Genomic DNA, 14,699 nt, shown 5'->3' with positions numbered 1-14,699 from the left:
GTTATTCATTTTTCTTCTTTTTTTCGTTTTGTTATTTTATTTTAATTTCTGCAGATAAAAAAAAAGGAATTAAGAGGTTGCTTGAGAAGTAAGGCAATTTGAGCAGCGACCCATCATATGGACCACACCATCTCTTATTTTCTAATTTATAATATATCTTTCGTATTTTTTATTTTCTTTTGAAATAAATAAAATCATGTCTCTCGTATTGTATAGAAAAGCGAATATTTTTAATTATGATTTTGTTTTTTATTATTATTATATGGTCTCTTTGGAGATTTGTTTACATCAGCATGAATTATGAAATCATGGCAACTATACTTTTTTACATATGTTTCAAATCAGACAATCGTTTCCTTTTGCCATAAAAATGTTTAATGAAGGAATCCTGAAATTATTACGCCTATTAACTGAATTTGTGTTCGTTCTTTAAACATATCTATCATATAATAATTCATAACAATCTTGAGTATCTTGACTGTAATGATTATGAGTTCTATCGTATAATCTATGTAATGTGGTTTACGTCAACTTATTTGAGAAAGAAAAATCAATAGATGGTCAAAACTACCAAAGGAAAAAAAAAGAATAGAAGAAAACTGTATCGTACACTTAAAATTCTCGAATGAAGTGTAAGAAAAATAGATTCATTTTTACATAAGCCTTAATCCTAATTGTAACAACAAAAATAGTATTTTGCTTTTCTTGATTTCCGGTCACGCTGCATTTTAAATTTTTTGATTAGAAGCGGTTTAGTCTAGAAAGTGTCAGGTGTAATATGCTTATACGGCTCTTATATGATGTAGTATGAAATAAGATTAACGTAGCCCCCACAAACTCTGGGTCCATCCTTGAATTTGAGATCTTTCGATTGGATTGAAGTGTTTAGGTCTTGGAACTCTCTTTGAACATTTTATATTCTTATGGTTCTGAAATCTAAGATAAACTGCCAAAATTATACTTCAGCTTTTCTTGTAACATAAATTAAACTATTCATTATGATTTGAAAATCACTAAATCAGTAAAAAAAAAAATATATTGCTAAAAATAATAATTAAGCGGGACCGAAATGTTAAAAATAATTTGAGATAATAAATGGTTTGTTTAGATTGAAAACATAACCACAGCAAAAAAGAATCTAAATAGCTAGCTAGATTTATAAATTAAAATTCATTTCGATTTCTCAAGGATTGTAACTTTAACGTCAAGAGTTTCAAGTGAAGGATATACTTTTTTTTTTTTTTTTTTTTGGACAACTCAAGTTAAGGATATACAAAAGACAATCTCATTCCTTTAACAAAAAAAAATGACAATCTCAATCCCAACGTTAGAACGCCACCAAACCAAAAAGAGAGGCAAAGAAATTCATATATAATACATACATATATATAATCTTGTGTATTTATAGAATACCCATCATAATTATATTATTTCTTAAATAAAAGAAGAAAATTCAAAATAATTTATAGAGTCAAAGAATGAAATCATGGAGGGGCCAAAGACATGTCTTGAATAAAACATATAGATGCCTATGATTGCCTCTTTGTCTGGGTATTATCATATCTTTGCCATAATTCTTGTTTTAGAAGTCTTTAGAACTTAATAGAATTTGAGCTCCGTTTTATCCCATTTCCTATCACAAAGTTCTACTAGATCAAATTCAGTTTTAATTTTTTGGATGCTAAATGAAGAGAGATATAAGAAACAAAAACAAATTAGGTTATTTATCTTAGCTGATTGTCAAAGGTTACAAATGCATATTAGATATATTATTAACCAATTTGTAACCATAGACATGTAATAAACTTTTGCATGATGGAAGATATTCTTACAGAAAACACAACTTTGATCGAATAGATTTGTATTCTAACGGTAAAGTCTCTTGCATTGGTAAACACATGAAAGAAATCTTAGAACATGGGCAAATTGTGGTTGGTCAATTGGTTCAGAAATCAGAATATTAGTGGGCTTATGAGCTTTACCCATTTTAAATTAGATGTTCTGTCATGTGGGCCGGACATACTTAGTTCTTTCCCTTACACATTTTTGTGTCAATTTCCCTTAAGCCTAGTCTTACGCAATATGAAAATAAATGTAATTAGGGAAATCAAGCCCAATTAGGGAAATATGTTTTGACTTACAATTTATGTCAAATGAGAAACATGCCGGTGTAGGCTAGAGCATAGTTCATGCCGTATCCTAAAATTTCTATAACTAGAAACCTACTCCAATAACCAAAACACCCACTCCAAAAAAATTAATATCAAAATCATTCTCTTTTTAAAATAAAAAAAAAACATCAAAAATCAGTCCTTTATTAATAATTATTACACACAGCCCAAATCTTTCAACGAATTTTAAATATAACTCTTCAATTATTGAAATGGTCAATTTTGCACCAAAGTAATTAAAACCTTCTCTTCTGAAATGTCTCGTATCTTCTCATCATTAAAAGCAAAAACCACAAACATATCGCCACTTGTTCATTATCTTCTTCATCCATACATTCACCACCAGCCCGTGATGGCCTGATCTGCTTCCTCCTCCTCCTTACTTCTTGTTTCCATCTTGGTTTCAAATTTCTTCAAAGGTGAATTATTTTCTAAAGTTTCCATTTTTGTTAACAATATAAAAAAAAAAATTGAAGTCAAAGAAGACTGTTCCATTTTTTGGGTTTCATATAAAAAAAAAATGGGTGATGACATTTTCTGTAATCTTTCATTGTATGGATTTGTTTAGATTCCGATCATCTTCACGTCGGAGTACACAATCTGAAACCGATCATCATCATCATCAATTGGGGTTTTTAATCCCTAGAATCAGTAGAAAATATCGATCATTGAGCTTCGATTCTGGTCTCCGTTTGATTGTTTCGGACAATCAGAGCTTTGAGTCTCCGAAAAGGTTGGTTATGTCATCTTCTGTTCCAAACTCGGACCGGAAGATTGTTACTGGTCCCGCCGGTTATATTCTTGAAGACGTTCCTCATTTCTCCGACGACTTTCCTGATCATCCTGTACGTCTCTCTGACTTTTTAAATTTCAATCTATAATGTGACTGAAAATGCGAGCGGGAAAAAGACTGAAACTTAATATGATTGTGGTTTAAAGTTACCTTTTTAAAATATCATTTAACGTTTCTCTGATGAAATCTATTGTTTGTGTCATGCGAATGTTTCAGACATATCCAAATCCATTACAAGACAATGCAGCTTACTCTGTTGTTAAGTAAGTTACTGTTTGTTTGATTTACCTCAGGGAACTTAACTTTCTTTCCTTGTGATTGAATCATCAGCTTCTTCATTGATTCAAATTCAATGTGTTTTCAGGCAGTATTTTGTCGATGAGGATGACACGGTTCCTCAAAAAGTAAGTACAACACTCTCTCCTTTAGCCATTAGCGTTTGTTTATTCGTCTCTCGTTGATGAAGATTCTGGTTTCGCCTTTTTGTAGATAGTAGTTCATCCTGATAGTCCTAGGGGAACGCATTTCCGTCGTGCAGGACCACGTCAAAGGGTAGATTCTGTCTCTTTTCAAAGAGTCTATGCTTGAGAAGGTGAGTGTTGATGGGACTGTTTTGTTTACGCAGGTTTACTTTGAGTCGGATGATGTTCTTGCTTGCATTGTTACATGTGGCGGTCTATGTCCCGGGCTTAATACTGTGATCAGAGAGATAGTTTGTGGATTATCTTATATGTATGGTGTCAAGAGAATCCTTGGCATTGATGTAAGTCTCATTGGTTTAGTTATTCTTTCAGCATTGCTCTCAATTTTTTAGCTCAATATATTAATCTTGTGATCAAATTTGGTTGCAGGGAGGTTACAGAGGATTTTACGCGAGAAACACAATCCATTTGGACTTAAAAACAGTGAATGATATCCATAGAAGCGGAGGAACTATCCTCGGGACTTCAAGAGGCGGTCACAACACCACCAAGATAGTAGATAGTATTCAAGATCGCGGGATTAACCAGGTTTATATAATCGGTGGAGATGGATCACAGAAAGGAGCAGCTGCTATATTCGAGGTAGGCATAACTACTTCTGATCAATAATTGCGTTGGTTATTTCTTTAATGACTGTCTCTGCAGGAGATTAGGAAACGCAAGCTTAAAGTTGCGGTTGCCGGAATCCCGAAAACAATTGACAATGACATTCCTGTAATTCTTTTTTCCCCCCTAATGGTTTGAGATTTCGATATTGTATCGTAGATTCTTATGGTTGTTTGGGATAATGACTGTTTGTTCTTTCTCGGTACAGATTATCGATAGATCTTTCGGGTTTGACACAGCTGTAGAAGAGGCTCAACGTGCTATCAATGCAGCACATGTCGAAGCTACAAGCTTTGAGAATGGTATTGGTCTTGTGAAGTTAATGGGACGGTACAGCGGTAAGAAGTTTCCCTAGACTTAGGTAGTTTTCACCCAAGTTTAGCTGAGCACCGAAGAGATGTTTACGGATTCTTAAGGGTTTGTGCAGGATTCATTGCAATGCATGCCACTCTAGCCAGCCGAGATGTGGACTGTTGCTTGATCCCGGAATCTCCATTTTTTCTTGAAGGCTCGGGCGGGCTTTTTGAATTTATCGATAAACGGTTAAAGGAGAGTGGTCATATGGTGATTGTAATTGCAGAAGGTGCGGGACAAGATCTGTTGTCTGAAAGCATGAAAGAGTCCACAACTCTCAAAGATGCCTCTGGAAACAAACTTCTTCAAGACATTGGCCTATGGATCTCCCAAAGAATCAAGGTTAACATTATTGACATTCCTAAAAACAGAGGATTTTCGTGAGACAAAAACTGAGAAAATGATTTGCTTTCCTTTGTCTCTTCTTATATAGGATCATTTTGCCAAGAAGATGACCCTTACCCTCAAATATATAGGTATATAGATATCTTATGAGTTTTTCTTTTGTGTATGTGGAACATAATAGATAAAGTTTCTTCTTCTTTTTTGGTGTCTTTCAGATCCAACCTACATGATACGAGCTGTTCCGAGCAATGCATCAGACAATGTATGCTGCACGCTTTTAGCTCAAAGCGCGGTTCATGGAGTGATGGCTGGTTACAATGGTTTCACTGTTGGCCTTGTCAATGGAAGACATACTTACATTCCCTTCAATGTGAGTCTCAGGACCAAATACTCATACCTGAGCATCTCTTACATTTATATCAATTTGGGAATCCTAATAACATGGTTTGAATATTGTGTAGAGGATCACGGAGAAACAGAACAAGGTGGTGATCACTGACAGAATGTGGGCGAGGCTTTTGTCTTCGACGAACCAACCGAGTTTCATGAAGCAAGCTGACAAGATCCACTCAAACCAGTTGGTTGGTGAACCAGGGACCATGAAATGGTGATCAACACTGTCTACAAAAACATTCGTTTGTGTTTTGACTTGAGGACATCTTTGTTTGGGAAGTAAGGTTTCTTAATTTAATAGAAAGCTTTTCAAAAATTGTTTTATAATATTCTTCAAGCAAAGAGAAGAGAGAGAGATAACTCTTGTGAGAATAATGTAACAACTCTTGGTTCCAACTACAACTTTGCTTCTGTATATATCCCACGCTGAGTCTTTGAGGCTCATGTAACTTTATTCAAATTTACATGATAGAGAATGGGACTTGAATGAGGAAATTTGTAATTAGCTTAATAACGAAATCAAACTGCAGCTGGCTTTCCATCTTTTCGAGGATCACTAACTGCAGTAAGTAAGCCCTTTAATGGTTTCGATTTCTTTCCGATTTTCCTTCCAATTTCAATAATCATTTCTTCTTCTTTCTCTTCCTTGAAACTCTGAACAATAAGTTGAACTATAGCTCCACCTGATAGCTCCTTTAGCTCATGTCCTCTCTCTGCTAGAAACATCTTGGTATCTTCTGAAACCCCTATGTGATCGCCATTGATCGTGGTGAAGTTCTCATAGGAAACAACATTTGGTATCAACTGCAACAACAACCAAAATACATTGAGTATTTCATTTTGAATGTTAGTAACAACAATCAGATGGTTTTGAACTATGCATACTCTATGGTATATTCTGGCACTCTCTACTGCTTCTTTAGGTTTCATATTCAACACAAAGCAATTAAGAAACACTTGAAGCACCGCTGGAATTATATGCATTCCACCAGCTCCTCCAAGCGCTGCCACGAACTCACCATCCTGCGATAAAAAAATCACAACCGCGGGTTTCCATGGACCGTGGTTAGAACTCATAGTATGAGACTATGAGTTGTAGATAACAGGAAAAGTAGATATATATTGATTGTGAACCTTGGTGATCACGAGAGGTGTCATGGAAGATAATGGTCTTTTGTTTGGTTCAATGAAATTTGTAGGCGCTGGAGGAAGCATGTCGGGAGTGATTTCCGTGGGTGTTGAGAAATCATCCATCTCGTTGTTAAGTACAATTCCAGTTGAAGGTGATAACACCCCGGCACCAAAACGGTAATTCACGGTTGAGGTCATCGACACACTGTTGCGATCCGCATCCACAACGCAGAAATGACTCGTTCCTTGGTCCCTGAGTTGGCTCCACCGGTTCATATAGTACTCAGGTGGGAATGTCGTGTTGTCGAAAATCCTCTTTTGGATTTCTTCCGCGTGAGCCTTCGAGAGCATTTGGTTCATAGAGTTTGTTACATTAACGAACTCAGGGTCTCCAAGATCCATACGAGCTGCAAACATATGTTTCATTGCTTCTATCAAACGGTGCAGCCCGAGCTCTCTTCCCGAAGCAGTGTAAAGATTCGAGTAACTATCCAAGATATTCATAACCATCGAAAAACCGACTGTACCGCCCGAAGGAGGCGGCATTCCATGAACCGTATAACCCATAACATCCACAGACATTGCATCGGTAACTCGGACCTTATAACTTCTTAGATCATCCATCGTTATGATCCCTCCCGCCTTCTTCACATCTTTAACAAGCTTCTCGCCTACTGTCCCGTTGTAGAACGCTCCCGGGCCTTGCTCAGAAATAGTCTCAAGACTCTGAGCTAGCTCCGGGTTATAGCAAGTCTCACCGGTTTTCAAAACCTGTCCGTTTCTTGAGAAGACACTCCGCATACCCGGATCTTTAAGTATCATCGCAACTTTGGTCGATATGGCCTTTCCGAGATACGGATACACCACGAAACCGTCCCGAGCCAGCTTAATAGCCGGCTCGAAAAGCGGTTTCCACGGAAGACGGCCATACCGTTTCCAAGCCTCGTAAAGTCCAGCTATCTCTCCCGGAACTCCCATAGACAATGCGCCCAACGATTTCGCACTAGCATCGTTCTTATACATATCCTGAATCATCAATTCACAAGCTAAACACATTACACACTGAACAACTGGATCAAGAGAGATTAGTTAGAGAAGCTCTTCTTTTACCTTAGAAGCAGCTAATGGAGCAGTTTCTCTCATGTCAAAAGCCTCAGCTTTGGAATCTTTCTGCGAGCTAACAATCAAGAAAGAACCACCACCGATTCCACTAGACATTGGATTAACAACACCAACACATAAAGTAATAGCCACGGCGGCGTCCACCGCATGACCGCCACTTCTAAGAACAGAGGCACCGATCTCGGAACATCGAGCGTCGTCAGCAGCCACAACACCATTCTCAGATTCAACCACGTCACTGATGGTTCCAAGGCTAAGACTATGATCATCATCAATAGCTTGTCTTGATAAGAAAACTGTTGTAATGTTGTCACTAAAGCTATAATAACCTAAGAAATTTCAGAACACATTAATCAGAAATATTTATTTCCAAAACAAGTCTTTTTCACTAGTGAAAAAAGATGTTGTATTGTTTCATTAACTAGAAGTAAATGTTTCCTCGATTATTGGAGTAAAACAAAAAACAGACCTGAAGTTGCTAAGAGAATCAGAAGCAGTAAAAGAGAAATCTTTAGATTTTTGCTCTGTTTCTTCTTCTCTGCGACTGTTTCATGGTCGATGGCCAGAAGAGGATCGGCGATGATTGCGTCACGCATCTTCAATCTCTATCTCCTTTTCCCTTTCGATCTAGAGAGATAGAGAAAAAGAGTCAATGAAGTAAAAAAAAAAAAAAGATTCTTTTAAGAAAAGAGATAAGTGTATTCTTGATTGGTCTCTGTTTTATAGATACTTTTCTAAGTTGGTGGTTGGAAGTCTGATTACAAAAAAAAAACATTTTACATGCGACAACGAAAGTCTGTTAGTATCGTGGTTCCCAATATATAGCATCAAGATAATTAAAAATACAATTTAAATCTGATGTTTAGAAAATAAAAGTCTGTTAAAGAAAAATAAAATTTGTTTTTTAGAAAATGAGAGAGATTCTTTTAAATCTAGATAATTACACATGTTAAATTTGATAAACAGATATGTTAGATGCGATCTAGTAGATTTGCTAGGTTTTACAACATACTAAAGGGGTTTTACAAGACCTATTGTTGTTATTAATTATGGATGAACATACAGTTTTTGGACTATGTCGATTAAATATTTGGAAAAAGGAGGTAAGATATTGATTAGATTAGAAAAATGCACGTTTTAGATTCATGTATACATAAGTTCAAAAACAAAAGATTCATGTATTACATACATATAAATCTAAAACAAAACCTTGAGAGTTGTGACGACTGACGAGAGACTGAGTTTAAGAGTTGTGACGAGAGAGTTAGTTTGCGTTCACATCTTCGTTGAGGTTTCGTGACCTCCTTTTTAGTTACCTGATTAGAGAAGATGGTTCTTATTTCAATGTTGTGCCGGTCCATATATGATTTCTGTGCTCTAACCAGTAATGATTTGTGTACCAGGTAAGATTCAACATCTAACCATTCAAACAGCTGCAAGAATAGTACAATTCAATTATCAAAATAAACTAACAATATTAGACGATTAACAACTGTATATATTCATGCATTGTTTTACATGTGGATAGTTTTATAAAATGATTTAACGATTATTTCAAAAAAGATGGCAAAACCATATCAGATTATTTTTCAGTCAATCGGCCAATTAATAATAATACTAATCAACCAAAAATATTTTTAATAATGATCTAGTTAACACAACCTTACTAGGCTTTTGTATGGACCGAAAACTTTTCTAATTGGGCCCAATCACATCAACTTTTAAAAAAAAAAATCTTTCTCGTTCTTTTCCATGATAGTACACATCTCCAGAAACCCACTAACTAAGTCGATTTGTCAAATCATATTTTTAACGACAAAACTTTTAAAAGGCCTTCACCGTTAATTTATGTCGGAAGGTTTTCAAAATATTTCGTGTCCAAAGACGAAAACAATATCGTCTAACTTTGCTTTACTATTAGGGAGTCTTCCTAAGTACGAGTGAAAACAATTATATCAATGATTTTGTTTTCCATCAAATTTTTTTCATAATAGCATATTTACATCTTCATTCACTAAAATAAAAGTGATGTGATAATGAATTTATGATGGTATTATACCATTGGTAATTTGGTATATATATATATGGATACCATTGTATATCTAAAACGTCAATTCCAATTCAGAGACTCTGTACCACAAAACTAACTAAAGTAAAAACTATTTCTCTTTCAGGTCCGATTATCGAAGCTCTCTCATCGACTACTCTTTCCGGCGCCGGTGAAGCCTCTGTTCACCGGCATCGGGACCCCAACTTCTCTTCTTTTCGTCGCTATTTCGTTACCTTAGTTTCCTTCTTTATTTTTCCCCTTTTGAAGCTTTTTCCCATCCTTTCCCCTCTTGTTATTCCCCTTGTTATTCCAGCCCATAACTTGTTAACCAATCTACCTCACCTTGCATCTCTACCAGGACGCTCTTCAACACAAATCAAGGAAGGAAGGTTGAAGCAACATGCTCTCTCCTTCTCCCATTCCTCTGCTGCAGCTCTTTGGACAGATTCGTGCTCGGAGCTATCCCATGTAGAAAAGGATGCGACCCCCTGGATCTTTGCCACCTACTTGAGCCATGGTCATAGTCTGCTTCCAACGATCTTTCACTCATCGGAGATGACTCCTGCGCTGCAAATCATCTCGCCTTTCTTGGACAGCCGCCGCTCTACCTCAGCGTTTTGGCACCTCGACATGAAACTAGGGTTTTCCCCAGTGGACCTAGTTTCTTTCGCTGGCCCATTTCTTCCTTTCAGGCCCAAGCCCATCTGTTGTTTTAGAACTTGTAAGGCTTTTATTCTCAGATCTGATTTCTTTAATTCTATGTTAGGCCCATTAATCTTTTTGTGTCGATCTCCTCTTATCAATGGCCATGGACACCATTTGATAGAGATATCACCATGGAGGTTTTGGTTCTTCATTTATCATTTGCGAATCCTGGTTTTAGCTATATCTAGGAATGTGTGGCCTCATTCCAAAGTCTTGAAGACCTTCTCTCTAATTTTTCTGAATTGTACTTGCCTTTGTGTCAAATGTGGCTTTGAATTATGGGTTTTCATCGCTCAATGGTCACCAAGTAGCTCATCTATCGCCTTCAAGCTCATCACTATGTCCATCATCATGTTTCATTGTCTCATAGTGTATGCCGCTATTGATCGGAGATTTGTTTGCCTTTTGTGTTGGATCCTAAAGCTAACCTTAACCGACTATAGAACCATAGTCCTTCGAATCCTTGCTATCCTTTTTCCGTGGGTATTGCAGCTAGCCCCGGTGAGATCTATAGCTTCGATGTCTTTGTCAACGTCACTACGTCCCTTGACCGTGACCAACCTGTTGTCCTTCGACTATTTCGAGGATGATCCTTCGATTTACTGTGACCTCACATGTTGCACTGTGCTTCTTTGCTTATGCCTCAAAGCTCTCATGGAATTCAAATCGATGCACTTTATCTTTCTTTTTATGGTATTGGGGAATACCGTTTGTTGTAATGCTTTAATCTTTGAGTTCTTAAACTCTATTTCTTGTAATTGTTCTATGTTCCATTGAATGAAAGCAAGGTTTAACAAAAAAAAAAAAAAAAAAAAAAAGACTCTGTACCACTTGAAGTGAAATGGAAGTGACATTGGCTCCATCTAATCGAGTGCTCTATTCTTTTTAGAGTTAATTGTATGAGTAGCTTTTAAATAATTTTTGAAAATTCATTAAAAACCATATATTATAACTTGTACGAATTAGAAAAGTGACAAATTATATTACGAGTTATATAATCTACGATCAAACTCACAAATTGTTGGGGCGACGTACATGTTGACACGTGATAAGATCCTAACGAGAGTTCAGATTCTTGGTTTGTGATGTCACTGAGAAAGGACACGCTTGTGGTCAAACAACCAAAAGGACTCAGCCACGTATACCTTTCCGTACAATTTTGTGAACATTACTGATTATTTCAACTTCTCATAAATATTTTCGGAAAGTAATTTGGTACTGTATTTACCATCCAAAGACACGTGCTGCAAGGACAAGACACGTGTCCACAAGGGTGAACTTTGTCACGTTACGTTGAGGCAAATAATGTGATATTTGATATTACAAATCACATTATTTCTTTTTGATATTTCATCCCTGTTTGGTATTACAGATTTTAAGTTTTTTTTTTGTTTTCCCTTCATAACCAGTTAAAGTAAGTTTGCTAGTTGAAGACGTAAAAAACAAAATATTCGGATTCGATTGGCACTATATGATATTGTTTTTCTACACGCGTCTAACAATCAATTAGTTCATTTTAGAACGTTTATATATTTGCAAAATTTCTTGTTAATTAGTGTCACTTTTGCGTGCATTTTTTAGTATTAAAAATATTATAGTATTCATTATACGTGTTGGATACTAAACATTGATGTATTGTACATAGAATGAATTTAAGAAAACTTTAACTAAAAAAAAGATGAATTTAAGAAATTACTACGTTCAATTTTTCACAACATCCATGATTCACGTTAAAACTTAAAAAGCGAAGTACTGCTTTATAAAAGACACGAAATTTCTGAAATATGGAGTTGAAGTTTTGTGGATAAGACCAAGAAATGGTGACTATATAAATCAAAGTTGAGTAATTAAGGGGGAATAAAGAGGATCACGTAGTAGTCATGATCGTGGGATCGATAATTCAATATGTATAAATAATAAATTATTTTAAATGTTTGGTGGAATAATGTAAGAAAAGTATTCATTTTGAAGCATAATGAACGGTCGAGATGGATGGGGCATGCATGCATGATCCCTCATGCCTCCTTAAGAGGTGGCACTATTATCATGTGTGATATCGACGCGTGTACGTATACACTCTTTACGTACATCACATGCATAAGCTCCTTTACATTATAAAAACATTCCGAGAGAACAAATAATTGGTGTCCTATTTAGACGCTTTAAACTGTTACAATTTGTTTTCTATCTTCGAATGAAGTAAGTTCTGATTTGGATCGGAAGCAGCAGTAACAACACTCTATGCTTAAAAACTAAAAAGTAGAGTATACGAACCTTTTTTTGAAGAAACTTCGTCTTAGTAGTAAGATATATATAATCAAATTGGGAATATTATTGTGTTGTTTGGTTGAGATGCTCGATGACAAAAAGGGAAGTTGTATGCAGAAAATTAGTATACATGGAAGACAAAAGATGAGAAGAATAATAATAAAAAAAAAAAGTAAAAGTAATAAATTGACATCTTAAAACTTGTGGCGGAGATTACACATTGTGGAATTTGGGGGTCACATGGTTTCTTTTTAACCTAATACCTCTCAAGAAATATTGTTGCATGAAACATATCGTTTAGTTGGCAAATGTTATAAGTTATAAGTTTATAACTATACTAACAGTTGACTTTTTATTAAGGTTATAAAAAAAATTTATATAGACTAATTTTATCTTCGTTAAAGAGATTTCTTTGTACTAATAAATACTTGAAATGAGTTATAAGCAATTTTATATTGTACTAAATGTTTCCCACCGAACTCGATAATAAATTAATGTAACCATACCATTCCACATGTGATGCTCATCGTTGCGATGTAGTTTACCACTCCATACTTTTCTTTGTTACCCATACATGAACCTTTTTTAATCTCAAGTGACATTAGTTCAATAGTATTTTACTTAGCTAGACTAGTTTAGCTTTTCAAATATATTCTCCATCCCCTTGATCAAATTAAATAACAATGGCGTACCTACTTTTCTTAGATGTTTGGGTTTGGCTCATCAGATAGTTATACTTAATTTTGAATAGTTTTTAGTTGATCAGAGAGACTAGTATTGCAGCGGTTAAAATGGACACAATTTTCTTACTACATTTACAAGAAATTATAAGTTGTTTTTTTTTGTTAAAGACACAAACTATTTTGTTTTTCTTCTTATAGTTATTTAACGTAGTCACTATATTTACAAGAATTATTTTTGGATTATTAAAAATAAAAAGATATATTTTAAAGTATATTTATTCTATGGTCTATGGATAAATATCCCATTAAACTATTAGACAAAAAGGTATGGCTGCCAAACGTAAATGTCGAATAAATAAATATCTAAGCGAGTAGAAATCAAAAGAGAAGTAATCTACTAAAGTTTTTCAAGTCCGTCTTTCGATTGGATTGCATTAGCAAGTTGAGAGGAACTAATGTCTAAAGAAGCATTAATGAGTGAAATGTATATACATGTTCCTTATTATTATGCATATATTAAATCGCTTTCAATCAAATTTGTGTGCCTTGTTTTCTTTATAAAAGAATACAATTCAGCCTCGTAGGAGCTGAGCTACGACATTGAAGATATTTTTGGTCCGTACGTATTACTATGGTTTAATAGGTTAAGTGACTATGAAAACGAAGACATTGTGTCGTAATCGTGTGTAATTTCACTATCTTCCAAATAAAGAAATATAATAATTGCTTCTTGAATCGGATGAGCTACACGTTTTTAGATATTTCGCAACCTGTCTTCTTCGTTAGATCTAGGAAACATTGATTTATAGAAATATGTTTCTATTATTTCTCTATTATTCATTCAACATGTTAATATCGCCACCACTCAAATATATTGACCATGTCAATTGTTTGATTGAACTATAAGTTTGATAAACAATTGTCAAATTTATAAAAATTTAAAAGAGAAAATACATTTATATGAAAGAAAAGAAAAGTGCAAAAAAGAAAGAACAAAGGATAAATGAGAGGTCGATTTTGTTTAGGAGGATATGGAATTGCTTCCAAATTTAGCAAAGAAACATAAATGTTTTTGCCCCTATAAAGTCTTTAAACGTTATTCCAAATCTGTTCCAACATGTCCTCTTCATCCGACACATTTCTTATCCTCTTCTCTAATTTTTTTTGCTAAAATTAAATCGAAAATTGAAAACGAATTTTTGAGAACTATGTAAGATATTTTTTTTCTTCCAATAACAACAAATTACCAAACAACTTTTTGTCGTTTTGTTACTAAATAAGTGGTACAATGAAATTATAAGTGATACAATAAAATCATTTGACTTAGATATAATAATATTCAAATTAAAATGACAACAATACACAATAAAATTATGAGAATTCTTCGAATCATATCAAAAATTAATTTTTTTTTTTCGATAACAATAAATTATTAAACAACTTTTTGTCGTAAGATTATTTTTTCCTGATAACAATAAATTATTAAATAATTTTCGATCGTTTTGTTGTTAGATAAATGATACAATGAATTCATTTCAACAACTTAGATACAACAATATTTGGATCAAAATGAAAATTATAAACAAAGTATCATAT

The 14,699-nt window shown here is 34.6% G+C and overlaps 3 protein-coding genes across 4 annotated transcripts; 2 read left to right on the top strand and 1 right to left on the bottom strand.

Moving 5' to 3' along the window:
- Window positions 1-2,390: 2,390 nt before the first annotated feature.
- PFK1 (phosphofructokinase 1) lies at window positions 2,391-5,636 on the top strand. The gene is made up of 13 exons (NM_119066.3): window positions 2,391-2,590; window positions 2,740-3,016; window positions 3,181-3,227; window positions 3,329-3,368; window positions 3,454-3,516; window positions 3,590-3,727; window positions 3,816-4,028; window positions 4,092-4,160; window positions 4,261-4,390; window positions 4,480-4,748; window positions 4,840-4,882; window positions 4,967-5,121; window positions 5,213-5,636. The coding sequence occupies exons 2-13, from the start codon at window positions 2,912-2,914 to the stop codon at window positions 5,360-5,362; spliced, it is 1,422 nt and encodes a 473-aa protein (NP_194651.1). The 5' UTR covers window positions 2,391-2,590; window positions 2,740-2,911; the 3' UTR covers window positions 5,363-5,636.
- On the bottom strand, window positions 5,464-8,063 carry GGT4 (gamma-glutamyl transpeptidase 4). Of its 2 annotated transcripts, NM_119065.3 has the most exons (5): window positions 7,867-8,051; window positions 7,386-7,726; window positions 6,279-7,301; window positions 6,030-6,167; window positions 5,464-5,948 (listed from the first exon to the last, which is right to left on the bottom strand). In NM_119065.3, the coding sequence occupies exons 1-5, from the start codon at window positions 7,991-7,993 to the stop codon at window positions 5,664-5,666; spliced, it is 1,914 nt and encodes a 637-aa protein (NP_194650.1). In that variant the 5' UTR covers window positions 7,994-8,051; the 3' UTR covers window positions 5,464-5,663. The 2 variants fall into 2 exon arrangements, with proteins under 2 accessions (NP_194650.1, NP_974636.1); NM_202907.2 differs by having other exon boundaries at window positions 6,030-7,301; window positions 7,867-8,063.
- Window positions 8,064-8,784: 721 nt separating this feature from the next.
- AT4G29200 (Beta-galactosidase related protein) lies at window positions 8,785-10,929 on the top strand (the record flags this gene model as incomplete). Its single annotated transcript, NM_119064.1, has 2 exons — window positions 8,785-8,800; window positions 9,572-10,929. 2 exons carry the CDS (start codon window positions 8,785-8,787, stop codon window positions 10,927-10,929), a joined length of 1,374 nt encoding a protein of 457 aa, NP_194649.1.
- Window positions 10,930-14,699: the final 3,770 nt, after the last annotated feature.

Source organism: Arabidopsis thaliana, chromosome 4, assembly GCF_000001735.4.
Source record: "Arabidopsis thaliana chromosome 4, partial sequence".
Lineage (NCBI taxonomy): Eukaryota > Viridiplantae > Streptophyta > Magnoliopsida > Brassicales > Brassicaceae > Arabidopsis > Arabidopsis thaliana.
The sequence above is the reverse complement of the archived record's forward strand: the minus strand, read 5'-3'. Positions and strand labels throughout refer to the sequence as shown.

Bases quoted from the DNA above. Each gene is read 5' to 3' on its own strand.
- PFK1 (NM_119066.3), top strand. From the start codon at position 2,912: ATGTCATCTTCTGTTCCAAACTCGGACCGGAAGATTGTTACTGGTCCC. The intron at 4,883-4,966 runs GTATATAGATAT...GGTGTCTTTCAG, and splicing joins CCTTACCCTCAAATATATAG to ATCCAACCTACATGATACGA. The intron at 5,122-5,212 runs GTGAGTCTCAGG...AATATTGTGTAG, and splicing joins ATACTTACATTCCCTTCAAT to AGGATCACGGAGAAACAGAA.
- GGT4 (NM_119065.3), bottom strand. From the start codon at position 7,993: ATGCGTGACGCAATCATCGCCGATCCTCTTCTGGCCATCGACCATGAA. The intron at 7,727-7,866 runs GTCTGTTTTTTG...GAAATTTCTTAG, and splicing joins GATTCTCTTAGCAACTTCAG to GTTATTATAGCTTTAGTGAC. The intron at 7,302-7,385 runs GTAAAAGAAGAG...TTGATGATTCAG, and splicing joins CTCCATTAGCTGCTTCTAAG to GATATGTATAAGAACGATGC.